Source organism: Tasmannia lanceolata, unplaced genomic scaffold, assembly GCF_043159265.1.
Source record: "Tasmannia lanceolata isolate RefF3 unplaced genomic scaffold, GAP_Taslan_0.1 ptg000011l, whole genome shotgun sequence".
NCBI classification, from domain to species: Eukaryota; Viridiplantae; Streptophyta; class Magnoliopsida; order Canellales; family Winteraceae; genus Tasmannia; species Tasmannia lanceolata.
Genome location: NW_027518688.1, coordinates 27,846,070 through 27,872,030, shown reverse-complemented (window position 1 = coordinate 27,872,030; position 25,961 = coordinate 27,846,070). Strand labels below are relative to the sequence as shown.

Here is a 25,961-nt window from a genome sequence, read left to right as displayed (position 1 = left end):
GACTAGGGACTAGGGAGTTAGAGGCGAGAAACTGCCGGTCCCCAATATCTGTATCCAGGAGAAAGGAGAGAGCGAGATGCTTCAGATCCGTCTGAGCAGGCCCTCGGAAGGCGGGGGAGGAGCGGGAAAAGTTTTGGCGGAGGAGACGGTGAGGGTGGCCTGCCCCGACCATCTGGTCCTTGCTGATCTTCCCGTGGCCAAGAGCCTCGGCCCTTCTTCTTCTTCGTCTTCTTCTTCTCTAGTGATCAAGACCGTAGGCCGCAGGTCACGCCGCCATCTCGGAGAGAGAGTCCATTTCTGCGTCCGCTGTGATTTCCCCATCGCCATCTATGGTCGCCTGGTAACTCAACCCCTTTCCCTTCTTCCATTCCAACCATACTTCCTATGATTTATTTTATAGACAGCATATGGAGTATACTCTGATTCTTGCCTTTTGTTTACCTAATTCACTCTTTCTTATCTTACTTGCCCTAATTGAATTTCTTTTACTTTTATCCGTCCCACCCCTTCTGAATATAGCATTCCTTGGAAGAAACCTTAAAAAAGAAGAGAGATATCTTCACACTTCTTTTTTTAATGGTGAGTTTTATTAAGAAAATACAAAAGGAAACAATTACAAGACCAAAATGGTCTCATAGGAGAAAACAACAAATGAGTGCAACCAAAGACGGTTACTCAAAAAGATGCATCTAGAGGATATAAATCAGAGAGACATAGCTCCTCCAGAAATCCCTTCTTGAGATAACTCATCCGCAATCTTTTTTGGCCTACAATCTAACATGTTGTACTTTTTACTTAATCACTTCAGCTTGGTTCAACTTGATTTTCCTAGTTTTGATTTTTCTTCAAAGTTCCCTCTCCTTAGCTCCATTTTCCTTGAAATTTCTGGAATAATCCTGAAACACATAAAACACAGAAAATACCTTAAGTAGCACTGTTCTAAGTATAAAAAATGCATGCTTTACTACCTAAGATTCACACATAAATGTGCTCAACAACCCCCCTGAAGAACAAAAAAGCGTTACATTTGTCTTCATACTTCCCGTTAAAAGGCTTGAGTCATTGTGTATGTCACTCAGTAAATCCACTACGGGTCCATAAGGTGCATTCACAATAATATCTTTTTTCCCCTGAAGAACAAAAAGGCGTTACATTTGTCTCCATACTCCCCATTAGTGCAGTCTCTTTTTTCCCCTGAAGAACAAAAAGGCGTTACATTTGTCTTCATACTTCCCGTTAGAAGGCTTGGGTCATTGGGGATGTCATTAAATAAACCCACTCTGGGTCCATAAGATGCATTCATGATAATATCTTTTTTCCCCAAAAGGACAAAAAAGGCATTACATTTGTCTTCATACTTCCCATTAGAAGGCTCGAGTCATTGGGCATGTCACTAAGTAAACCCACTCCAGGTCCATAAGATGCATTCAAGGTAATACCTTTTTCCAAGTGCATACCTAATCGCGATTTTGTTTCCCCACTAGCAAGAGAATGGGCATCATCAACACGGCTTAGAGTGGTGGTTTTCTTTTGGACAGTGGCATCAAGGAAAATTATCTCTTGTGAGAGGCTTAAAAAGAAAGGCTACCTTGCAAGTATGTGTGTGTTTTGTAAGTGTGAGGAGGAGACCTTATAATCTTAGATCATCTCATGCTCAATTGTCCCCATGCTCATAATATATAGGCCAATTATATTAGAGTGTTTTGATGTAGCTTGGGTATTTGAGCAACTGGTTGCATCCATCCTTAGAAATTGGAGCTCCAGTCCCTTTGGTGATAATGGGAAGACTCTTGAGAAAAGGTACCATCTCCGGTGGTTTGACACTGTTGGGGGAAAGCAACAATAGAATATTTAAAGGAAATACAAGTCAAGGGCAGATCGGTAGTAGAAGTCCAGATTGACCAATTAAATAGGCAATCGAAAAAATGAATGTAATTGGATTACCTAAGTTGATATTTAGAGGAATTGGAAATTGATTATTTTTTCTAGAAGCTCATCATTAAGACCAAGGCCAAGATGGCACCCTCATCGTAATCTTTATCCAATTAAATGGACGTTCACAAGGTAACATCGGGCCCACGGGTGTGGGGTTTGTGTTGAGGAGCTCTTCGGGTGAAGTTATTAAAGTGTACTCTGGTCTGGTTGGGTAGATTGATTCAAACAATAGTAAGAGTGTTGCTTGCATGCCTTTGCTTTTTCAAGATGGAATTAAACCAATTGGAATTAGTTGAAATTTTTTTTTCCATTGTTTCAACCCATCAAATAAAGAAGAAAAAAAAGCCGACAAAGAAGACGAAGAAGAAAGAGAACATAACTAATGACCGTTGTCGCCTTCTGCCTTAACAAGTTGCCTTCACCGGAAGCGGGTAAATTCTTTGTTTTTTCCCACCTTTGACCGAGATTAAAGTAGGTGGGGACTACAACTAAGCATATGCACTTTGTCCTCGTTCAACAATTCTTCTCATTCTCCCTCATTCTAAACAGAAGAAACTGGCAGGAATAAGAGAATAGGAATGCCCATAATGACTGTTTATCGCTTTGAAAAAACTACCCTTTTTTCTACTCAAAAGGCAAGGTTTGAAGAATCATTCATCGTGGGTCAGGATTGCCAAAGTTTTTTAATTTTTAATTCTTTGCATGAAAAAAGCGCAAAAGCACTGCAGAGAATGGTTGTCGAACGCCACCTTTCTTTTCTGGTTTTTTAATGGCCCTTTCTTTTCTGTTTTTCATCACTGAGATTAGAAGCAGTTAGGGAGAGCTTAGAAGTGGGGACTACATGTCACATTCTTTGTCAGAGATTAAAAGTAGGTGGGGACTTTGATGTTCGAAATTCTTTGTTTATTTTTCATGCTTACTTTCTCCTTTTTATATATTGGATGTGCACTTAATATTAAAAAATCAATATACAGATAAGTATTCATACTGCCACGTCTTTTTTCATTTTTTTCACCTTCCTCGGGTAAAGCATGTAGGTATCTGCACTTAGTCAAGCACATTGCATGTGCTTGATGGCATTACATACATTGTGGAGGGAGACAAGGGTAATGACAACAACGACTTACTCATTTTTTATAATTGATATTTTTCATTTGATTGTTTGAGACTGTGAGAATTGCTATGAACTCGTCTTTAATTACTTTTAAGGTTATTATCCAATATGCATAGTTTGGACGAGAAATAGATGATTACTGTGTGATAAGCTTGCAAGCAAACAATTCGAATTATGATATTGAATAACTAATCGTGACAGTTTCTATTTAAATTAATGAATTTGGATGGAAAATAATTATTGAGGCATTTTATTGGGTCAGCGATATTGGAATTGTCATGTTTTGATAGTTGCACTAACTCACTTTGTCTTTTCTTTTTTAATTGGCATTTAAGGGTGATATTGGGATTGCCATGTTTTGATAATTGCACCAACTCACCTTGTCTTTTCTTTTTTAATTGGCATTTTGAGCTTTTTGGGAATTGTAATAGCCTTTTGCTGCTGGTTAAATAATAAAAAACAACGTTACATTAGTGCAATTATTAAAACATGGTAGTGCCAATATCAGTAGCCTTTTATTATTGTCTCTGATTTGTTGGCATTTTTTTAAATGTATATTGTATATATATATGTGTGTGTGTGTGTGTGTGTGTGTGTGTGTGTGTGTATTTATGTTTGTATAGTGAGAGAAAGAGAGAAGAATGTTAAGCTGAAGGATGTCTTTGCAAAACCCCGGCCACAAGGGCCTCCCATTGCATTTTCTAGTGTTGTTATACATGTGGCTGGGTGAACATTTGACGTAGCATGCCAGTGAATAGAATAAGCAACTTGGAAAAGTCAATAGCAAGTTGCTATTCACGTCAAATCCACATTACCAAGTTTCTTTTCATGCAGCCTTTTAACTTTAGCAAGCTTTAATTAACAACAGTTACTTTTTGTAAAATGGCAAGTCTATTATATGCTAGTAGTAGAATAGGAAGTCTCTTATATTATTATCCCTTATTTTTGGTAGTTACCAATGTCATAGGTTTAGTTTCCTTTCCAGACTATGCTAGTATTTTAATGGGGAATGTTTGAACGTGAAGGACTAATGCATTTTGGAATAAAAAAAATTCTTCACTCTCTCTCTCTTGTTCTCTCTTGATCTCTTGTTCTTCTTCTTCCCTAGTGGATTCTAGGGTATATTTGGATCGTACGCTTCGGCTACGGTTTCACGTTTGATCCGCTACGCTAGTTGGTATCAAAGCTTTCATTGACCTGGGCTGATGGCAACTCAAGACGGAGAGAACGACCTCAACAATGTTGATCGTGGGGAAGTCCTTACGAGGGCTGAGTTTCTTGAGTTCCAACGTGAAAATCAACAGATGTTGCAATGTTTAGAGGCGGCAATCGGGAGGCTCACGGTGGAACCCAATCGGGATCGCGACAATGACAGACCTTGTACCGACGAAGGGGCTCGCGGACAGTCTGTTCGAGGGCGCTTCCTTGGTCACGTTCCTACAATGGATAGACCTATGGCATATGAGGAGGAATCCAGTGAGGATGATGAATATGCCGAACGAGTTTTTGCAAGACCGGACGGCGTTCGAGGTAATCGCAATGGTGGAGATCGCGATTCTCGGGATTTTCGTATGAAGATTGACCTTCCCACTTTCAACAGTCACCTTCATATTGAAGATTTCCTAGATTGGCTAGCAGAGGTCGAGCGATTTTTTTATTATATGGAGATTCCTGAAGAGAAGAGGGTTAAGCTTGTAGCCTACAAACTTGAGGGTGGAGCATCGGCATGGTGGGATCAATTACAACTTTCCCGAACGCGACAAAGAAAGGCACATGTGCGGACGTGGACGAAAATGAAAAAGTTGTTGAAAGCAAGGTTCTTACCACCAGACTATGAGCAAACACTGTTTCAACTATATCAAGAGTGCAGGCAGGGGGGTCGTTCAGTGCACGTTTATACAGAAGAATTTCATAGACTCTCATCGCGTAACGATTTGATGGAATATAAACAACAACAAATCACCAGATTCATCGGAGGGTTGCGGACAACAATTCATGATCGGGTTTCATCACAGCCTGTCTTTACCTTGACGGACGCCATCGCTCTTGCTATGAGGGTTGAGAAGCAATTAGAGAGGCCTATTGGAAGAGCACAGGCACCTACTTGTGCTTCCTTCGATTCATCGTACTGTACAGTAAATAAAGGGAAGCAGCATGTGACCACTCAATCTAAACCACCCATTGACGGAACACGAAATGCAACAGCTGTTAGTGGCCAAACAAAACTGACTGAAGGACCTTCGTCAAAGAACCCATATGCCCCACCAACACAAGATAAGTGCTTTCGGTGCCTGCAACAAGGACATAGGTCCAATGAGTGCCCAAAAGAGGCTCAGTGAACTTCGTTGAGCCAGAACATGAAGAATACCAGGAAGATGAAGGTGAAACGATGGAATATGATGGTGTTGAGGTGACAGAAGGTGACGAGGGAGATAGCCTTTCCCTTGTCGTGAGGCGATTGTTGTTGACGCCAAGGAAAGAAGAAGATCCTCTGCGGCATAATATCTTTAAGACGAGGTGCACTGTAAATCAAAGGGTCTGTGATGTAATCATAGACAGCGGAAGCAGCGAGAACATAGTATCAAAGTCGATGGTGAGTAAGTTACAGCTAAAGGCAGAAAAGCATCCGTCTCCCTACAAGATTGGCTGGATTAAGAAAGGCACTGGAACCAAGGTAACGGAAATTTGTCGGATTCCTTTTTCTATTGGGAAGAATTATAAAGATGAAATATTATGTGACGTGGTTGATATGGATTCGTGTCACATAATATTGGGGAGGCCTTGGCAATATGATGTGGATGCAACTCATAGGGGCAATGATAATGTTTATGTCTTTGAAAAGAATGGGAGAAATTTTTTCCTTGGGCCTATGAACGAGAGAGACCTACCCAAAGCTTTACAAGTGGAGGGGAAGGCATTTCTCACTATTAGTAGTAGGGACTTTAAAAAGGAGGTAAAAGAGATGGGCGAGGTTTATGCCATGGTGATAAAAAGGGGGGCGACTGCAAACTCTCTCATTTTTCCTGAGAAAATACATCTCCTAGATGAGTTCAAGGAAATCATTCAAAGCGAGCTGCCGGATGGACTACCGCCAATGCGGGACGTGCAACATCAAATTGATTTTGTACCTGGAGCTAACTTGCTAAATCTGCCGCACTATCGTATGAGTAGAGAATCAAATTTTACAAGAGCAGGTGGAGGATCTTGTCAAAAAAGGACTACTTGAGAGTATGAGCCCTTGTGCAGTACCGGCTCTATTAGTACCGAAGAAAGATGGGAGTTGGCGAATGTGTGTGGATAGCAGAGCGATAAACAAAATCACTGTGAAGTACCGTTTTCCCATACCCCGACTGGATGACATGCTAGACATGTTAGAGGGTTCAAAAATATTTTCCAAGATCGACTTGAAGAGCGGGTATCATCAAATCCGCATCAAACCAGGAGACGAGTGGAAGACGACCTTCAAGACCAAGGAGGGCTTATATGAGTGGCTTGTGATGCCATTCGGCCTTTCAAATGTGCCAAGCACTTTCATGCGAGTGATGAATCAGGTACTTAAACCCTTCATTGGAAAGTTCGTTGTTGTTTATTTTGATGATATTTTAATCTATAGTCGCAGTGAAAAAGAACATTTTGCACACTTGAGAGAGGTGTTGACCGTATTGCAGAAGAACAAGTTGTATGTCAACTTGAAAAAGTGCAGTTTCATGACAGATAGTTTATTATTTTTGGGCTATGTGGTATGTGCTGAAGGTATTCGTGTTGATGAAGAAAAGGTCCGAGCCATTAGGGAGTGGCCTACACCAAAAACCGTTGGAGATGTTCGCAGCTTCCACGGTTTAGCCACTTTCTATAGAAGATTCGTCAAGAACTTTAGTAGCATCGTTGCCCCTATTACTGAGTGCATGAAGAAGGGAAAATTTCATTGGGAGGAGGAAGCAGAAAATAGTTTTGCCTTGATCAAAGAGAAGTTGTCCACTTCACCAGTGTTGGTGCTACCTAATTTTGATAAGGTGTTCGAGGTAGAGTGTGATGCTTCGATCATAGGGATAGCTGCTGTACTTTCCCAAGAGGGGCGCCCAGTTGCCTTTCATAGTGAAAAGCTTAGCGAAGCACGCCGGAAATAGTCGACATATGAACTGGAATTGTATGCTGTTGTGCGGGCTTTGAAACACTGGGAGCATTATCTGATACAACGGGAATTTGTGTTATACACTGATCACCAGGCTTTAAAGTATATAAATAGCCAAAGCACCGTGAACAGGATGCACGCAAGGTGGGTTTCATTCTTACAACGGTTCACTTTTGTACTAAAGCACAAGTCAGGACGACAAAACCGGGTTGCAGATGCTTTGAGTCGAAGGGAAAATTTGTTAGTGACTATGCGAGCTGAAGTTGTGGGATTTGAATGTCTAAAAGAACTATATGAAGAAGATGAGGACTTCAAGGAGGTATGGATGAAGTGTCAATCTAATCAATTTACAGGGGATATGCATATCTATGATGGGTACTTGTTTCGTGAAAATCGTTTGTGTATCCCGCGGAGTTCATTGAGGGAGCAAATAATACAAGAATTACATGGAGGCGGATTAGGAGGTCACTTAGGGCGTGATAAGACTATCACGCTTTTGGAGGAGCGTTATTATTGGCCATAGTTGAAGAGGGATGTGGGTAATTATGTCTGAAAATGTCCAGTCTGCCAGACATCTAAAGGACAATCCCAAAATACTGGTCTTTACCTTCCCTTACCAGTTCCAGAAGTTTCTTGGGAAGATCTTTCCATGGATTTTATATTGGGTCTTCCGCGGACTCAACAAGGTTTGGATTCTGTTTTTGTGGTGATTGACAGGTTTTCAAAGATGGCACACTTCATTCCCTGCAAAAAGACTTCAGATGCTACTCAAGTGGCTAATTTATTTTTCAAGGAAATTGTTCGATTGCATGGTGTTCCAAAATCCATTACCTCAGATTGTGATACCAAATTCCTTAGTCACTTTTGGAGGACCTTGTGGAGGCGCTTCGACACGTCATTGAATTACAGTAGTACAAGCCATCCACAAACTGATGGGCAGACGGAGGCAGTGAATCGGACTTTGGGGAATATCATTCGGTGTATATCGGGAGAGAAGCCGAAGCAGTGGGACTTTGCATTACCACAGGCGGAATTTGCATTTAACAGCATAGTCAACAGGTCGACAGGAAAGACACCATTTGAGATCGTCTATTGCACAACACCAAGGCATGCTTTAGACTTAGTACCACTACCAAAGCTACCTGGAGTAAGTATTGCTGCGGAGAATATGGCAGAAAGGATTCAGGAGATCCAGAAGGAAGTGCGAAAGCGACTATAAGAGTCTATTGCAAAGTACAAGGAAGCATCGGATAAGCATAGACGAGCGAAAGTGTTTCAAGAAGGGGATTTAGTTATGGTGTATCTGCGCAAGGAGAGATTCCCAGTTGGAACTTACGACAAATTGAAGAGCAGAAAGTATGGGCCTTATCAGATTATTAGGAAGATTAATGACAATGCTAGAGCCATGTATATTTCCTCCCAAACTAAGAGCTGATCTAAATCATTTCCGGTTGTAGTTTGTTCTTCTTTTATGCAGTTTTTGTTTTTAGGAGTCCTATTTCACTTTTGTTCTTTTCTGGTGTACGTTCTAAAGCATTGTCCTCTCTCTCTCTCTCTCTCTCTCTCTCTCTCTCTCAAACAGCATGTCTATCTAAAGCAGTTGTCAAATTGCTTGTAGACAGAGTCACAGACTTACATGCTGTCCATTCGTTCAACCAGCCCAAATGCCCCTGCTAGACATCTAGTCTCGGTGGGTCTGTGGGAATCAGTCAGCTACAATCTTCTCATCTCTAAAGTGTTGTCTGTATATTGTATATTTAATGTTGAGTTTGGCTCTTGTACATGTATTAATATTTTTCATTCTCCTATGCTATAAAATGACAAAAGGAAATTCTAGTCTTTGGTTCATCTGTCAAATGTCTACATTTCAATAGGTTTTTTTGAAAGGTAGAGTTAGTGTTCGCTAACTTCCAAGGGCAAGATGCCTTTTTACTTGCTCAGGCTATATAACATTTCATGAATCACCTTCAATTATCAATGAGCTGGATCCAATTTTTTTGCGAACCATCTCAGTCAAACCCCATAAAAGAGCTCTTGCTTCCACCTCATTAGAGTCACACACAACAGCTGAACCTGAAAATGATATAATTGCTCGACCATTGGAGTCACGAAAAATACCACCAATGCCTGCGTGCCTCAGATTTCTTTTAGAGCTTCCATCAACACCCATCTGGTTGGTGGCGGGAATTGCTATTTTGGTATATGTGGGTGTCCTGCCATAATAGAGCATCATTTCTTTGAAGTTGGACTTCTTGTTTATTTTTATTTTTTTTTGCTCCTATTGTTTTGCATTCCATAACATAACCTTCGGTTAATGCGCTGCTTTGCCGGAATTACGTTACTGGATGTGGTCATTGGAATAATACTTTCTGAGAAGTTGCGGTTCAGTTACAATGCATCCCATTGTATTTTTTCTATTCATCTCGTTGCATGAGTGCATGCTATTTTTTCTTTTTGAGCATTGGGTTAAAATCATTTTGCTCTATTGAGTCAATAAAAACTCTCCAGGTCATTGACTTGGCCGACATATTACTTGAGGAAATTCTTGACCAAGTACGAATTTTAGTGTCTCTCTCTCTCTTCCTTTGATAATCATGTTAATTTTGCTTTAACTGATTGTCTTGTGTAACTCTGTTTCTTTTGCCCTCTTTTATATGTTTATCTGAAACTTTAATAGCCACAATTTTGCTGAAAATTAGAAATGTTTGGGATGATAATCTTTTGATAATATATATATATATATATATATATATATATATATATATATATATATATAGAGAGAGAGAGAGAGAGAGAGAGAGAGAGAGAGAGAGAGAGAGAGAGAGAGAGAGAGAGAGAGAGAGAGATCTAGCTATGTATTCTTCTTCTTTTTATTGTTGTTGTTATCATCACCACTTTCATGACTATTACTATGTTGTTATATTTTCAGAGCCCTTGCGAGCATGCTTTCTGTTTGGCCTGTGCAAGAAGTGATTCAAGCTGCTATCTGTAAGCCTACTTTTCATCTTTTATACCCATACTTACCTTTTGATACCCACAACCTTTTAAACTAAAGGCTTTACTTGTATGTTTCTAGCTATTGAAATTGTGTTATGCAGTCATGCTTAATTTTCATTCCTGGCAATGCAATTTCTTGATTGTAGAATTACAAGAAAATATATATGTGTGGCTCCTAATAGGAGTGCTTTAGAGGCAGGAGGAGAAGATATCGTGAGAGACCGACAAGAGATAGGATTCAACCGACTAGGAGTAGAGATCGTCCACAAGGGCTAATGATCGAAGACTCGTTGCTGGGCGAAGAAAGAGAGCAAGATCCAGAGAAAGCATAGGTTACTCGGTCGGACCGGGCGTCATAACGATTCGGTTGATGTTGTCGAGGTATCATGAGATGTAATTTGAAGCAGAAATTTGAAGAGTTTCATGAATGTGGTGGAGAGACAGAAGAGGAACCTAGGAGACTTGGCTCAAACGAAGGATTTCTTGTCAACTGCAGAAAATATTAGAGTTTGTCAGATAGGGAGCTGTGGATTTGCAACTGAGGCTTGGAGCCGGAATCAAGGAACGAGATGGTGGTGGCTTCTAAAGGATCCAACATTGTTGGAAAACCAAGGTGGTTCGACTCGGCCTCTGGAGGGTCAAGAGGGAGTGGTATTGCAGAGGGTATCTCTTACAGGGAAGTTGTTCAACATGGGAGACTGGTGGTGGATGACACTTTTGGTGTGTTAGTGGGTTGACTGACCTTTACTTGGTACGATGAGTTGCTGGACCTTTTGCCGATAGTGGGGTTCCTGACTTCCTGGAGAGATGGTTTGTGTGGGTTGGGGTCCACGAACAAGTGGTAGTTGTTGGAGCTAGCTAGGATGTGGTTTTGGTCTTAGCATTGCATAGGCTACTAATGAAGTGGACCGAGTACTGCGGCGTCCAGGCGAAATCGCCTTGGTGGGAGATTCGGGGGTTCCTCTCCACGCCTAGACGATTGAGACATTCTCTAAGATCGGTATGCCTTGGCAAAGTCGTTTCAATGGACAGGCCATGTTATCATGGTTTCAATTGATTGTTTGGATGTTTATTTGCTAAGGTGACGTCGTTTTGCCCCTCATCGTTATGCATGGACCTAGAAATCGATGAAATGAAGTTTTAGCTGGAAATGGCGGCTAAATGGACGTCGAGACTAGATTGAATTATGACATTATGTCTTCCGGGTTCGAGAGATGAGCTAGATGTTCAAATGCGGTGAGGCTATGGAAAATGTCGCAATTGCAGGTCGCTCTAGATCATCTTGCATGAGGGACTTGTCGGAGAAGCAAGGTTTTAAATTTCGGTTTCGGTCAACACGGAAATAGAAACATTTCGATTTTAGTGGAAATTTGGTGGAAATCTTGTAAAATCACGGAAACATATGGAAACATATGCACATGATGGAAGTTTATATCTTTTACACAAATATATGCAAATGATAAAATTTTAAGATAAAACTTTGAAAAATGCTAGAATAAGGACTTTTAACTAGCTTGCACAACAATCGCAATTGCAGTGAGGCTATGGAAAATGTCGCAATTGCAGGTCGCTCTATGGATCACCTTGCATGAGGGACTTGTCGGAGAAGCAAGGTTTTAAATTTCGGTTTCAGTCAACACGGAAATGGAAACATTTTGATTTCGGTGGAAATTTGGTGGAAATCTTGTAAAATCAAGGAAACCTATGGAAACATATGCAAATGATGGAAGTTTATATCTTTTACACAAATATATGCAAATGATAAAATTTTAAGATAAAACTTTGAAAAATGCTAGAAATAAGGACTTTTAACTAGCTTGCACAACATGTATCAAGAAGAGACGACTTTTCAAGGGGAAGACGATGATCTCTACACTGAAGGATAACCTCTGCTTTGTGAACATGTATGACCGTATGCAGCTTAACTTTTCTTTATAATCAACTATAATTTTGTTAGAACAGAAGACTATCAGAGACGTTTTCAGAAGCTGTCGGCCTCTTCCTACTGCGGCTGTTGTTTCTGGATTCTCGGTGGACTCCCTTATTTGTTCGTGTGGCTTTAACCTTGACCACACGGTCGATCACTTCCAAAATTTCCTTGATGCAGGGTACCATGCTTTGAAAGTATTTGAATCTTTGAGGATCCTCACTATTTGCTGTCGGAGCACTCTCAGTTTATTCGGGCAAGGTGATAACGTGAATTGGTCTCAGTGGGCTCCTCTCAGATCCCACTCGGGGCCCTTGGGTAGCATTGAGGATAGAGACAGCAGAGTGAGACGGTTAGAATTCGGGGCCAAACGAATCCTTGGTCGTAGAGCCTCTGGATTTAACCTTCGTTTGCCCCCTAATGGTAGTGATTGGATGTGTAATAATTGTCAATACAGAAACTTTGGATCGCGAAACGCATGTAGAAAATGTTCAGATCTCAAAACCAACTTGGCCCCAGCCATGATTTGGAGGCCTAAAGTCGGACCCTCTCAGGCTAATATACATGTTGACCCCATAGCCCTTGAGATCCTGGTTTCCTTAGTAGAGGAAAGAAAGAAATATCTAAGGAGTTGTCTCAATGGAAGCTTGAAAGCTGGAGCTTGGCTGCTGGAAGACGTACGGGAGTGGGCTAAAAGATGTTGGGGCCTGCCGGATTTGCAAAAGCCTTTCTCTATTAACTCAGTGGATATCCTTTTTTGTTGTGAGTCAGAATCACAGGTGACTACCATCCTCAGGCGTGGAGGTGTTGCTCTGTGAGGGCTTCTCTCTTCCCTTCAGCCTTGGTTTCCGGCATATAATACGCGTGCTAAAACCATCAGGATCAGATTTTACGATATTCCTCTTCATGCCTGGTCAACGTCAACTGTGGAGTCTCTTGGGCAGCACCTGGCCAGGTGATCCAGTCCCAGCTCTTTGTTAATCATGACCACTACATGTCTTTTGCCTCAGCCTTGGTCATATATCCCCTTTGGAAATCTATCCCCTCATTCATTAATCTAAGAGTGGATTCCAGCATTTATTCTGTTGGAGTTAAGATGATTTCTGAGGATAGCATTAATAGTTTGGCGTTGTCGGTTATGGGGGAATCAATCAATAAGGATAATTTGGATGCTTGTGAGGGCACCGAACAGATCTCCGGCGTCCGGTTGCCCGCGACGGTTGCCTCACCGGAAAAGGTGACAGACGTTGACCTTGATACCTGCGAACCTTCCAGGGAGCCGTTGGTGGGCCCCAATTTGAATTTTGAATCACCCAAGCCTTCCCGTCAGCAACTCGCCCGGAATGTCAGAGAGTAGGAAAGCTGTTGTGCTTGGAAATGGGGGTTAGACTGGAAATTGATCGGCACGGAAAACATTATATGCAGCAGCTCGTGGCCAGAAAGGAAAAGCCTTTCGAAAAGATGTTGCTGACAGTTGTATACTGACTTCGGCTAAAGAGAAAAAGACGCTAAAGATAAAAACTAGATTTAATAGTGAAAATAAAAAACCTAAGGAAAAGCGCCCACGTACCGGAAAAGGAGGAGGAGATTGGTTGTTGACACTCAGAAACTCCTTCAAAAGTTTGACACCTCCGTTTTGCCAGCTATGTCAGGAAAGGAATCGGCTTAGGGTGGAAATTCTCCGTCCACCCAATATTTCTCGTATGGAGCTGGAGATATTGAGCTCCTGAAAGACCTTTGCTATAATGAAAAGCTTGCTAGAAAGGAGTCGCCTACCCCTTGTGAGACTTCTCTTAGCCCGTTAAAAAAAGCGTTGGGCCAGCTAAAGAAAAACTCTACCAGCATCACTAGTTTCGACCTTAACTCTGAATCGACAAGTGATAAGGAATTGCACTTGCCTCTCCTTGACCTCCCCATGTTCAGCAAGGTCCTAAAAAAGGAAAGACGCACCTGGCAGTGCCTCTGGGAGGAGGAAAGAAAGTCTGTTATCAAATACCTGGAGAACAATCGATCCAACCCGAATCCTGAGGTAGCTGTTACATCGGTCACTTCAAGACGGATTGATGATCTGCTTGCTAGGGGGCCAAGAGGACTAGTGGGGACTCTAAAGGTCAGGCAAAGCAGGTTGATGATAGCTCAGAAGGTTCAAGGAGTCGGGGATCGTTCTCGGAAGAATTCAAAGATTTGTTATCGATGGGGGATGTATTTGGAATTGAATATGATGAAGACTTGGGGGCAACCAAAGACATGTTTCTTGCAATGGAGGCAAGAGATAAGGAGGAAAAAAAGGTAAGAGAAAAAGAAATTGAAAAGAAGATTGGGGAAGGTGTTTATGTAACTAGGTTAGAAGATGGGTATTGACTTCTCCCTCAGTATAGTGCCTGATGGGGGTAATGGAGTTTTGATTTAATCTGATGGCTTTTGTTGAAGTTTCAAAAGTTGGACAGGTTCTGGAGGTCCAGCTCTTGGGTAACCATGACCATTGTATGACTTTCGCCTCTGCCAAGATCCTTACATTGCAGTGGAATTCTTTACCCACGCTCATCAATTTGATGGTAGATTCCAGTATCTATCTTGTGGGGGGTAAGGCGGTAGTTGAGGAGAACACTACTAATGACGAAGTGCCGGTGGTGGGGGAGCGGAGTAAGGAAAACTCAGTATTGCATGGGTGGCCTCGAACTTCTGAATCCAGTGAAGAATTGCTCGAGAAAAACGTTTCCTTGGAAAGGGATGGAATCCTTAAGGAAAGTAAGAAGGGCAAAATTGTCAGCAATAGGGAGCCGTTAGAAGGGCCGTTAAAAATTTTTGAATCACTTTTTGAACTGCCCCTTGAAAAGTTATCCTGCGGGTTGAGAGTAGAAAGATATCTCCGGAAGGCAGAATGGATGGCGTCGAAAATGGGCAACTTTGAAATCATTAAATGCCAAGACACATGACATTAAGGGGAAGGTGACTCGAAATGATACCACTGATAATATCAATCTACAGTCGGCGTAAGTCAGAAAGTTTGTAGAAAGAAAGAATAGATTTAATATTGAGGGCAAACGGAATAAAAGGAAACTGAGGAAATTGGAAGCTTTTAGAACTCAGGACCACGGTGGTTGTGTCAATATCCTTTGGAAGAGCAAACGTCTCTCTGGTAGAAAGAGATGTTCTAGACGTCGATTCTCGCGGCTCGAAGCACATGTATTGGCCACAAAAGGCGGTCTCTACCTCTTTAAAAGAAAGCTTCAAGGTCTATTCAGTAAAGAGGAGAATAGAAAGAAAAACCCAATATCTAGAACTCATATCGCGTGGGAAGACTCTTCCGCTCCCGCCATGTCTGAGGATGGAGGGTGTTCAGGAGGAAAAGGAAGGAAGTTCAGGACTTTTCGACCGGGGCAGAGGATATGGAGCTATTGAAGGAGTTGGAATACGATGAACAAATGGCTTCAGAGGAGTTTTCTACACCGAGAGAATCTCAAATGAGGCACTGGAAAAAGCAATAGAAACAATTCAAAAAAAAATGCAAAGGATAACGCAGAGGAGTTTTTAAGGATTACAGGAAAAAAACGTCAAGGGGTTATTCGTTCCTCTCCATAAGCTTCCTCATTATAAGGAAGCTTTGGAGGAGGAAAGGCGGGTTCGACGATCTCGCTGGGAAGAGGAGAAGGCGTCTGAGATTAAGAGGTTGGAGCTTTTGGTCATGAGTCTGGATGAGGAATCCAAGATCTCTCGAGAATTGCGGAATCTGGAAGTAAGCCAAGTGGTCCGAGAAGGTGTAGGTAAGGTAGAAGAAAATAAGGGTAAAGACAAAGTTGAGGAAGAGAGTTCAAGCGTAGTTGTGGAAAGAGGGTATTTGTCAGAGGATTTGGATGAAATAATGTCAATAGGTGATTTTTTGGGACGGGTTTTGAGGATGACGTCGGGGCAGCAAAGAATATGTTTGGGCAAGGTGGAAAAGAATTTCAAGGTAAAATGAGAGAGAGAAGAAAAAGGGCTTAAGGGTGCGAATGGTTTCGCCTCCCGGCAATTAGATGGTAGTTCCCTTTGGTGAAATAGTTATTTTGGTGGTATTCAGAAGTTTGGGGGTCTAAGTTTGTTTTTGTCTTCTCTCTAGTTGCTTTTGTGTTTTAGTTTCTATTTCATTGTGTAAGTTGGGTTCAGAGGTATGTTGGGGAATAGGAATCAGTTCGGAGTTTGGGAGCCTTTCTGGATGATGGGCAATGGTAGATTGCAATCCTTATGGTTGTGTGGATAGTCGAGGGTGTACCTTGGTTCTTTTCATCTTCATGTTTCTTGATTTTTAGAGTGGATTCTGGAGGTTAGATTCAGCATAGTATGCAATTGGGAGAATGCTAAAGCTTTATCTGTGTGCTTGAGGAGCTTTGTTCCTCGCCGCCTTGGGTTTGATGTAGATGCCTGACTTATCGGGTCACTTGTAACCTTTCTCCGATGTATGTTGCAGCCCAGGGTGCTAGACCTTTTGATCTCAAAATGATCTAAAAATGAGGGGATGGATAATCTTTTTTTCTGATTTAGTCAGAGTTAGTAAGATTTTAAGCTGTGGATTGAAGCATTGAGGCAGGTTGGTCTCCTGGAGTTGGTCTCAAAGATCTTCGTGGGAAGATCGCAAAGTTTAGAATTGGCATTTGTTTTTGGAATGTGTAGGAGGTAGATAGATGGCATCATAGATCTATAGTAGCGGAAGCACCTCTTGATGAATCTCAGATGTACTTGGGTCACGATGCAGATGGCCTCGTTTGGGATTGGGATTGAGATTTTTGTATTGTATAAAGAACAGGTCAATCTATAGTATCTATAGTTATTTGAAGCACTATAGGTTCTTCTCTTATGCTGTAGTTCTTTGGGCCTAGAGTGAACCCTACTTCTCATGCTATGTAAATGCAAGTTGGGACTCCTGGTCCCCAATGTTTTTTTTTTTAAAAGGCAACATATTTCATTGATAATGAATTAGCAAGCGAGATCAGTAGTCCCAGCCTGCTATTGCAACATATTATGGGAGACCTGGGCACGCCCAAGGGCAATACAAGGGTAATGTATTGAAGAAAGATTACAGTAGCCAAAACTATTCATGCTTTCCTTCTAAATTACGGAAAGGCTATTACTTCCATCTCCTCCCTTTGAGCTCTAGCCTTCGCCAAGATATCTGCCACGTCATTCGCTGATCGTCTACGATGTTTGATCCTCGAGACGAGCACTCGCATCAGGTCCAATATTTCAGCCACTTGATCCTGTAACCTCCAGGGTCCCTTAGAGGATCCAGATGCCCAACCCACAGCATTAGTAGAATCCCCTTCGATAATTAAGGGGCGTTGATTATTCATAAAGGCCCATCGCAAACCAAATAGAAGAGCTCTGATTTCTGTCTCATTAGCATCGCAGATAGCAACTGGCCCTGAAAAAGTAGCAACTATCGAAGAATCATAGTTTCTGAACACTCCTGCTATACCGGCTTTCCCCGGGTTACTTAGGGAGCACCCGTCGAAGTTAAATTTTAGCCACCCCGTTGGTAGTGGGACCCATTTTGGTTTAGGTTTGGTTCTGATTGCCCAGTCCTAGATGACAACCCACCAGTTTCTTACAAGATCATCAATTCCATATGTAAACGGTTTCTTGGCTTTTGTCCAAGAAATTAGATCACTTTTAATATCCGCTGCTAGACGAGCACAAGTTCTACTTTTTTCCACAAATATCCTCCTATTTCTTTCCTTCCACACATTCCAGATTATAGCATAGGGAAAGTTCAACCATAGAACTTTATTAATATCTCCAAAGGGGCCAGCTTGCTAGCCCAGAATCAAGGAACTGATTGTTTGAGGGTATGAATATGGGCAATGTAACAGAAGATGATCCAGTGATTCCTCATGTTGTGTACTGAGGACGCACATGCTGGCCAAGCTAAAGTGTCTCCTCTTTAAACGATCACAAGTATTTAATTTCCGATGAACAACTGTCCGTCCAAACATGACCACCCTTGGAGGAGCTAAGGATTTCCATATGCGACTGATTGGAGAGGATTGATTGTCATTTAAGGTAGAGAAAAAAGATTTAGCTATAAAGTCACCATTGGGTGTTGGCATCCGTATCCTCTCATCCTCCTTGAACTGGGTACAGTACTTCGACTCCAGTAATGAAAGGAGTCTCTGTAAATCGAGAATCTCCTCCCTCAGGTTCCTCCTTAATCTTATATCCCAGAAGCCCCTGCCTGATTGACCTTCGCGCACTAGATAGTCCGACTCTGTTGCATTCGGGTTGACAATAGTTCTGAATAATCTCGAGAATTCCATACTCGGGAGGGATTTCCCACACCAGAGATCTAGCCAAAATCTCACATTCATACCAGTGTCCACTTTATATCTAATTTCACAATCAAACGCATCTTTGACGGAACATATGGACTTCCATGCTCCCGATCCTTTCCCTCCAGTTGGTGTTTTACCATTCCAATCCCCCCATTCAGATCTGTATTTTGCCTCTACTATTTGGTGCCATAGTGCCGATTTTTCTAGCCCATATCTCCAAAGCCATTTACCAACCGATTTTTCTAGCCCATATCTCCAATGCCATTTACCAAGAAGCGATTTATTCCGCAGTCTGATTTTACCTATCCCAGTGCCTCCGCTCCTCTTGGATTGGGTCACCTTCTCCCACTTAACCAGCTGTCTCAGCTTTTTTGTTTCACCCCCTCCATCCCAAAGGAAATTCCTTTGAATTTGTTCAATTCACAAAGCAACTTTCACCGGAATCCTGTAAAGGGACATAAAGTAGAACGTCATATTAAACAACGCCGCTTTTATTAGAGTGATTCTGCCCCCCAATGAAATGTATCTCCTCTTCTATGTAGCCAGTTTTCTCCCAATTCTTTCTACCACTGGGTCCCATTGGGCAGGAGATGGGACTCCAAACCCTAAGGGAAGGCCCAGATATGACACCGGGAAAGAACCAGCACTACAACCAATTGTCCTTACAAGCCTCTGGATCTCAGACGGATCCATATTTATACCCAAAAGCATGCTTTTACTGAAGTTGATTTTTAAACCCGAAGTAGCCTCAAACTAGTTGAATATCTTCATAATATTAGGAATAGCTTGAGGGCTATTCTGCAGAAATACCAGTGTATCATCCGCAAATTGAAGATGGGTGATTTCCTCAGCATTAGGTCCTGCTTGAAGGCCCCGAATGAGTCCCGAGTTACTTGCCATAGTCAACAACAGACTAAGAGCCTCGACCACCATAATGAAAAGGTACGGGGCTTGAGGTCCCCCTAACGAATTCCCTGGAAGCCTTGAAATATCCCTCGGCTGCACCATTGATAATTACTGAGAATGACTTGAAGGATATGAGTGATCTGACCCACATCCTTCATTGTGGACCAAAACCCATCCTTTCTTGGATAGAGTCAAGAAAATCCCAATCCACATGATCGTATGCTTTCTCGATGTCTATCTTGAACAGTAAACAAAGGCTTCTTGGAAATGGGAAATAATCCCATCCATGGCCTTTTTCACCCTCCTTGCCAACAATTTTGCAATGATTTTTGCCACACTGTGCATTAAACTAATTGGGCAGAAATCCTTAATCCCAATAACTACTTTTTTGGGGATTAGGGCAATGAAAGTCGCTTTAGCACCCTCGCTAATGATGCCCCTTTGCTGAAATTCATAAAAGAAGACCATAATATCCCCCTTGAGGACATCCTAGAACCGTTGGAAGAAGGCCATTGGGAAGCCATCCGGCCTAGGGGCTCTGTCCCCCGCCATTGAAAAAATAGCTTGTTTCACTTCCTTGTCCAAGAAATTCCCATCCAACAGTTCTTTTTGTGCCAGGGTTATGGACTTGAATTGGATTCCGGTCAACTTAGGTCGCCAATCCGAAACTGTAGAGTACACAACCTTGAATAGAACTCCACAATTGCTGCTTTAATGGTTGATTGTTCTTCTATAATGGAATTCTCATCTTTTAGACAATTTATAGAATTTATTCTCCTTCTCAAATTTGCAGTTCTGTCGAAATATTTTGAATTCTTATCTCCTGCTTTGAGCCACAAAGTTCGTGATTTTTGTCTTCACCGGATTTCTTCTCTTCGTAAGGTTGCCTCATGCTCCTCCAGGAGTTTGAGGCGCATCATTCTGTCCTCTGCTGTTAGCATCCCATTCTCCTCTTTGTTTTCTAGAGTAATCAGGTGGTTGGAGATCTCCTCCTTACTTTTTATGGTCTCCTCATCTACTATCTTTTGTCATTCTCTAATTTTAGATTTCAACCCCTTCAATTTTTGGCACAGTATATAGCCTTTCCATCCCCTGATCTCAAACTCCTCCCACCATTGTTTGACTTTATCATCAAAGCCTGGTATTTCCAAGAGATCCAAATCAAATCTGAAAGGTCGAGGACCCCCAGAGAAGACGGAAATATCCAATACCACAACATTATGATCCGACACCGTTCTTAGAAGCGCCCTCTGGGATAGCAGGGGAAAGCATTCCTCCCATTCTCGAGTAAGAATAACCCTGTCGATTCTGCTCATTATTAGCCGATCCTGGTTATTAGACCATGTGAATCTAGCTCTGTGAAGAGGGAGATCTATCAGTTCATGGTCTTGGATGAAGGCTGAAAAGTTCCTCATGCTAGTGGTGATTTTGGTATGGGAACTTTTCTCTGATGGGAAACGAATTGTGTTAAAGTCTCGACCAATAATCCACGGACCCTGCCAATTTTCTCTGATAGTCCTTAGTTCACTCCATAGTTTACTTCGTTCAGAAGCTCTAGCTGGCCCATTGACAGTTGTAAGCATCCACCTCTCGTTCCAGTCAGAAGAAGAAAAGGTGATCGATATCGAAAATCTCCTCATACACACTGCCTCCCGATGAAAACGACCTTTCCAGATTACAATTATGCCTTCTGTTGTACCCACCGAGTCTTTTGCAACTCATTCTCTCTGATTTCGGCCCCAAGACTTATTAATAATTGAATCATCTACCCCCATTAATTTTGACTCGATGACAGCCACTAAGTCAAGCTTATTCTGGATAATTAGATTTTTTACCGCCCGAGTCTTCCTATCCTCCCTTAAATCCCTGATGTTCCAAAATGCTAGCTTCATTGGGAGCGGGGTCCAGGACTCCCAGAAGCTTCACCGTTCTCTTAGATAAGAACTCCCCGGTGGTTGCCGCACAAAGAAGCAACACCCACTTTCCCCAAACTGAATATGGCTTTTTTCCTTAGGAGCTTCCTTGATAAGTATCTCCCACAGTGTTTGATTAGATATCTTCCCCTGATTTGCTGGATTTCACCTTTGTGTTTGTCCCTTTACTAAATGTCTCGAGCCTCCTGACATTTTCATTCCCTGTTTTAGAATTTGCAGGGCCCTAGCAACTTTTTCCTGCAGGCTTACCGAGGGTAAGGGTAAGACTGTCAAATCGCTCCCCTTGGCGTATTCGATGTTTCCTTCCAAGCCCTACTAGTGATGTCCGGTCTAGAGACCGCTTTAACCGGTCCTGTCAGAGGCTTTTGAAATTTGAAATTTAAAAGTTCTTTCTGGGCCCACATAGGGGCCAAAAGATCTGATCCACCCTGGATCGTATTACCAAGCTGCCGCGTGGCCAAAGAACCAACGGTCATCTTCTCAATAGCCGACGAGCCATCGAAGGGTGAAATCTCAGATACCGCCGACGACTTGTGCTCCTTTGAAACCATAGCTTGATTCGGAACCTCCAAATGGAGTAATGATGGCAGAATGTTTTCTTGCGGCAGGGGAGGATCTACCGGCTCTTCTCCTGCATTCCTAGCAGGATCTCGAAACTCGTCTGTGTCCACACTTTGGGGGAGAAAGACCTCATCGCCTATTTTGAACAGCGAATCTTGTACTTGGAGGTCCACGAATGGCAACCTAAACTTCCATTTTGGTACAAGAATTTTTGCCGACGCATATCTCATACAATCGGAGTGGTGTCCTTTCATGTCTGTTTCAAGGACTTCACCAAAAATCACCCCCATAGCTTCAACTGTTGAAACAGCCCATGCGTGAAGAGGAATTCCTAGGAACTTGACCCATATTGCTTTAGACCCTGGTTGATAGTCCTTATTCCAAGCTCTAAGGGATGAAAATTGGCTTCCACACGCGTTCCCCCCATTTGCAGTAATCTGGATGCCATACTCTCCTCTCCTCTTCAAACATAAAGAGGACCTCGTTAGAAGCAAGTATGGAAGGTTTAGGGAGAGATGGGATATCCCAAAACCATTTGGCCCATCTCCAGAGATCTTCCAGGTTCCACTCATACTGTTTAGGCCTCCCGATTAAGCATGAGTGCAAAATCTGCTTCCTCTCATCTATTTCCTCTCCAGTTACTAATATAATCGGTGCTCCATTTCTATAAAAAAATGAGGTCTTTCCAGAGTCTGGCCAAACCTTTACCTCCTCCAAGCTGCCGTGGTTTAGAGGTTCACCTTTAAGTTTAGGAGGCAAAGATAATCTACCAGACCTTTTCGCATTGCATCTTCTACACGCCTCGCTCCATTTAAAGTTCATATACCTGCATCTTTTAAAAGTCCAGTCCCCCAACCTTGGAATTCCCTCATCTTGGCTGGCTTTATACGTCATCCTGTTCTTTGATACCTTGGTCCTAGAGTAGGAAATCGAGAAGGGCTTGGGCCCTAAAAGAACGAGAGGATCAAGAAGGGCTTGGGCCCTCACACTGCCGGAGGTATTCGCCGGAGATCCAAAACGGTTGTTTTAGAGATTCCCTCGAATCCTTTTCATGAAACCTGAAAAATCTTCAATTTTATCAGACCTGTCCCCAATGTAATTCTCATGGTATGAATACAATTGTCACTTTTCAAAACAAAAAAAAAAGATCTAAAAAATTTCGGATCGTGATCAAGACATTGCAAAAAAATCCGATGGATAGTCACAATCCGAAGTCCTTTTACTAAAATACCCTCAAAATATTTCTTATATTAAGTCTTGAAGGTATTTTCATAAAAAAATGAACTAAATAATGCTTAGCTTACGACTTCCCACTTCCGCCCTTTTCAATGCATCTTTTTCTCTTCCTTTCCTTAATCGGTTTTTCTTCCTGTAATCTTGCCACTCACCCTCAACAAGGATTAGTTGCTAGAAATCCTCACGCACCCTTGAACATTGGAGTTCTTTTAATAAACAATAAAATCCTATTCTTCATCAAAATCATGGGTTATTATTAGATATAGTGACTAATTCTATTATGAATTGAGGAAGTTTTGGAGATCATTTCAAATGAAGAAAGCTGAGATTTTTTGCTGTTTTTTAAGTAGGACATACTAGGACACTCAGTTGGACTGTCCGATTTGAAATGGATCGTGACGGGGAAACAAGAAGTAGGATCCGAAGAACACTCCGAATCCGATCCGACCGATAAGGGATTTGAATGGATCGTGACTAAGACATAGGTGGATCCGATCCGAAGTGGATCCGTTGACACCCCTACTTTGAATGGGACTTTATTAAGGAAAAGATAGTAAACTGGCATATTTTTCATGGATGCCTTGATAAGCGTAATTCTCCCCCCAAAAGATCAATAGTTCCTTTTCCAAGTAGCTATTTTCTTCTCCATTCTTTCTATCAGCGGATCCCATTATTAGGTTTTGGGAATACCATGTCCCAACGGTAATCCGAGGTACGATAATGGTAATTCCCCACTTCTACAATCAAGAGTAGCCGCATAACGAGCGACCAATGCCTTTTTTACATTCAGTTCTACTAGAGACTTCTTAAGAAACTAATTTTCAACCCTGAAGCCATTTGAAACCGACAAAAAATTTGCTTCAGGTTCCCTCTGCCTTCTCCTCTAAAAAAATAAGGGTGTCGTCGGCAATGAGGGTTTAGGAACACCAAAATTCATACCTCAACGGTACCCTAAAACCACATACCAACTGTTTCTTCTCTGCCTTGGTAGGTCGTACGAACTCTTGGAAACTATGGTATTATGCTTGTACGAAAAATGTCCAAGAAGCTCTTTTTGGGGATCCATACTGGGTATCTTACCTGCTTCTGCTTAAGGTTTATTGGGTGTAGACTCATCAATCTCTAAATCTCAAGTTTGGTTTCTGAAATTGATGACGATCGTGTCTTGCTATCTTTTGAAAGTCTGCCTGGTTGATGAATTGATTCATTGAATTATTGAAGTTTCTTTTTTCCTGATGTTTTAATAATCATGCAGTTGTGATGAGCGTATTCAGAAAATTCAGACCATTAAGATGCTAGAGGGGATCCTCATCTGTGCAGCTCCTCACTGTCTCAAGTCCTTCCTCAAGCGATCCGAATTTGAAGCCCATATCAATGAAACCCATATGGACCTTCTTCAAACAAATGCGGAGAGAGAAGAGAATGAAACAGATGCTTTCAACATCATGAGGCCCGCCTCCGAGCCACAAGCTAGACAACAACCATTGCCAGCAGTAGATTCTTCCACTTCCCGTGCTCAGCAAAGGCCTGTATTTTCACCGAATTCAAATTCTCAATCCCACGATCGTGAGGATAAATCCCGTCGCCATCAGGCCAGGGAACAAACACCCCTCAAGCCAGTGCAACTTCAAAAGCCCCCTCCATTTTACGGCCGACAGCTGCACCCGCCGGTTGAGCTGCAGCAGTCAGACAACAACCCACACCAGGTCTTTGACAGGCCCTACAATCACCAGTTCCACCATCACCAACAGTGCTTCGAGAACCAGGGCAGCCTCCTACTATATCGACGAGATTCTGATAATTTTGCAGACAAACAACAACAACAAGCACCAGGAATTCATCCTGAATCACCATTTGCTGATTACCCACCTCAGCATCTCCACCAGCCATCGAGTTTTCCCGGACCCCCTGCAAATATGAACCAGGCGCCGACTCCCATTCCATCGTTCAGCTATCCCCCCTTTCCAGCTGATGGAGCTCCTCCGTTCTACACTGCTCATTATGAGATGCCACGACCAGAATTGGTGTCAGAGGGTGCACCAGAACAGGCCTCCTTGCTTGTTTTTCCACCGCCAGGAGGGGTGGCTAGTAGTTTCCCAGAGAGTTACCCTCGACCATGGGGTGGCATGGGACCCACAGCGATGTCTTATGAACTACAGTCTTTGCCAACTGCAGGTCAGGGAATTCCAGAAGGTTATAGTAACCCGTCAGATACTCAGGGAAGAGCTCCTTTTTTCCAAGGTGATTACAGTCGGGGTTTACCTATGAATCCACCACCTCCCGGTAAGGCAGGGTTGGAGACTAATAGTGCAGATCACAAGGATAGCAGCAAGGGTGTTTTGGCACCATTGCCGCTGCCATTGCCACTTCCTCTTCCCCTTCCGCCGCCACCACCACCTCCGATGTCACAGTTCAAATGGGGAAAGTTTACAGGGTCTGGCGATAACGGTCCAGAGGGTCAGGCTTATGGGTGGCAGAATGACAAGAGGAGCTTCGGAAGCAGCAGCCAGGATTAGACTAAGGAGCCTTTTCATATTCTAAATGACATTCATGTTTGCATTTCTTGTTTATTTTTAAACGTTCCTGCTCCCTCGCTCGCTCCCTCCATGGTGATCAGCAGTTGTCTATGACTCTTGCTTTTGGTATATATAACCAAGAGTAGTAGCTAAACCGGGACTTGTTTCTGGTCTGCTACTAGTGGCACTTGGCTGTGTTGTTGCCGCTCCTATAAGAGCAAAGGCACAGTAAAGGGTATCATAGTTACTGAAAAATGATATCAGCACTACCATGTTTTGATATTTCCACTAAAGCATCTTGTCTTTTAGTATTTAAAAAGAGCTGTCAAAAGGTTATTACAGTTCCCAAAGAGCTCTCACAGGCGAGCTGGACCGTGCAACTATTAAAACATGGCTGT

General features: G+C 42.4%; 2 protein-coding genes across 2 annotated transcripts; both read left to right on the top strand.

Annotated features, from left to right (window-relative positions):
* On the top strand, positions 1-25,750 carry LOC143886915 (E3 ubiquitin-protein ligase HAKAI homolog). The gene is made up of 3 exons (XM_077391092.1): positions 1-340; positions 10,111-10,169; positions 24,303-25,750. Exons 1-3 carry the CDS (start codon positions 77-79, stop codon positions 25,561-25,563), a joined length of 1,584 nt encoding a protein of 527 aa, XP_077247207.1. The 5' UTR covers positions 1-76; the 3' UTR covers positions 25,564-25,750.
* Positions 3,723-7,830, top strand: LOC143886916 (uncharacterized). Its single transcript, XM_077391093.1, has 2 exons — positions 3,723-6,600; positions 6,663-7,830. Exon 1 carries the CDS (start codon positions 4,255-4,257, stop codon positions 5,386-5,388), a length of 1,134 nt encoding a protein of 377 aa, XP_077247208.1. The 5' UTR covers positions 3,723-4,254; the 3' UTR covers positions 5,389-6,600; positions 6,663-7,830.
* Positions 25,751-25,961: the final 211 nt, after the last annotated feature.

Excerpts from the sequence above, each read along its gene's own strand:
- LOC143886915 (XM_077391092.1), top strand. The coding sequence starts at position 77 with ATGCTTCAGATCCGTCTGAGCAGGCCCTCGGAAGGCGGGGGAGGAGCG. Across the intron at positions 341-10,110 it reads TCGCCATCTATGGTCGCCTG|AGCCCTTGCGAGCATGCTTT; the intron begins GTAACTCAACCC and ends TTATATTTTCAG. Across the intron at positions 10,170-24,302 it reads AGTGATTCAAGCTGCTATCT|TTGTGATGAGCGTATTCAGA; the intron begins GTAAGCCTACTT and ends ATAATCATGCAG.
- LOC143886916 (XM_077391093.1), top strand. The coding sequence starts at position 4,255 with ATGGCAACTCAAGACGGAGAGAACGACCTCAACAATGTTGATCGTGGG.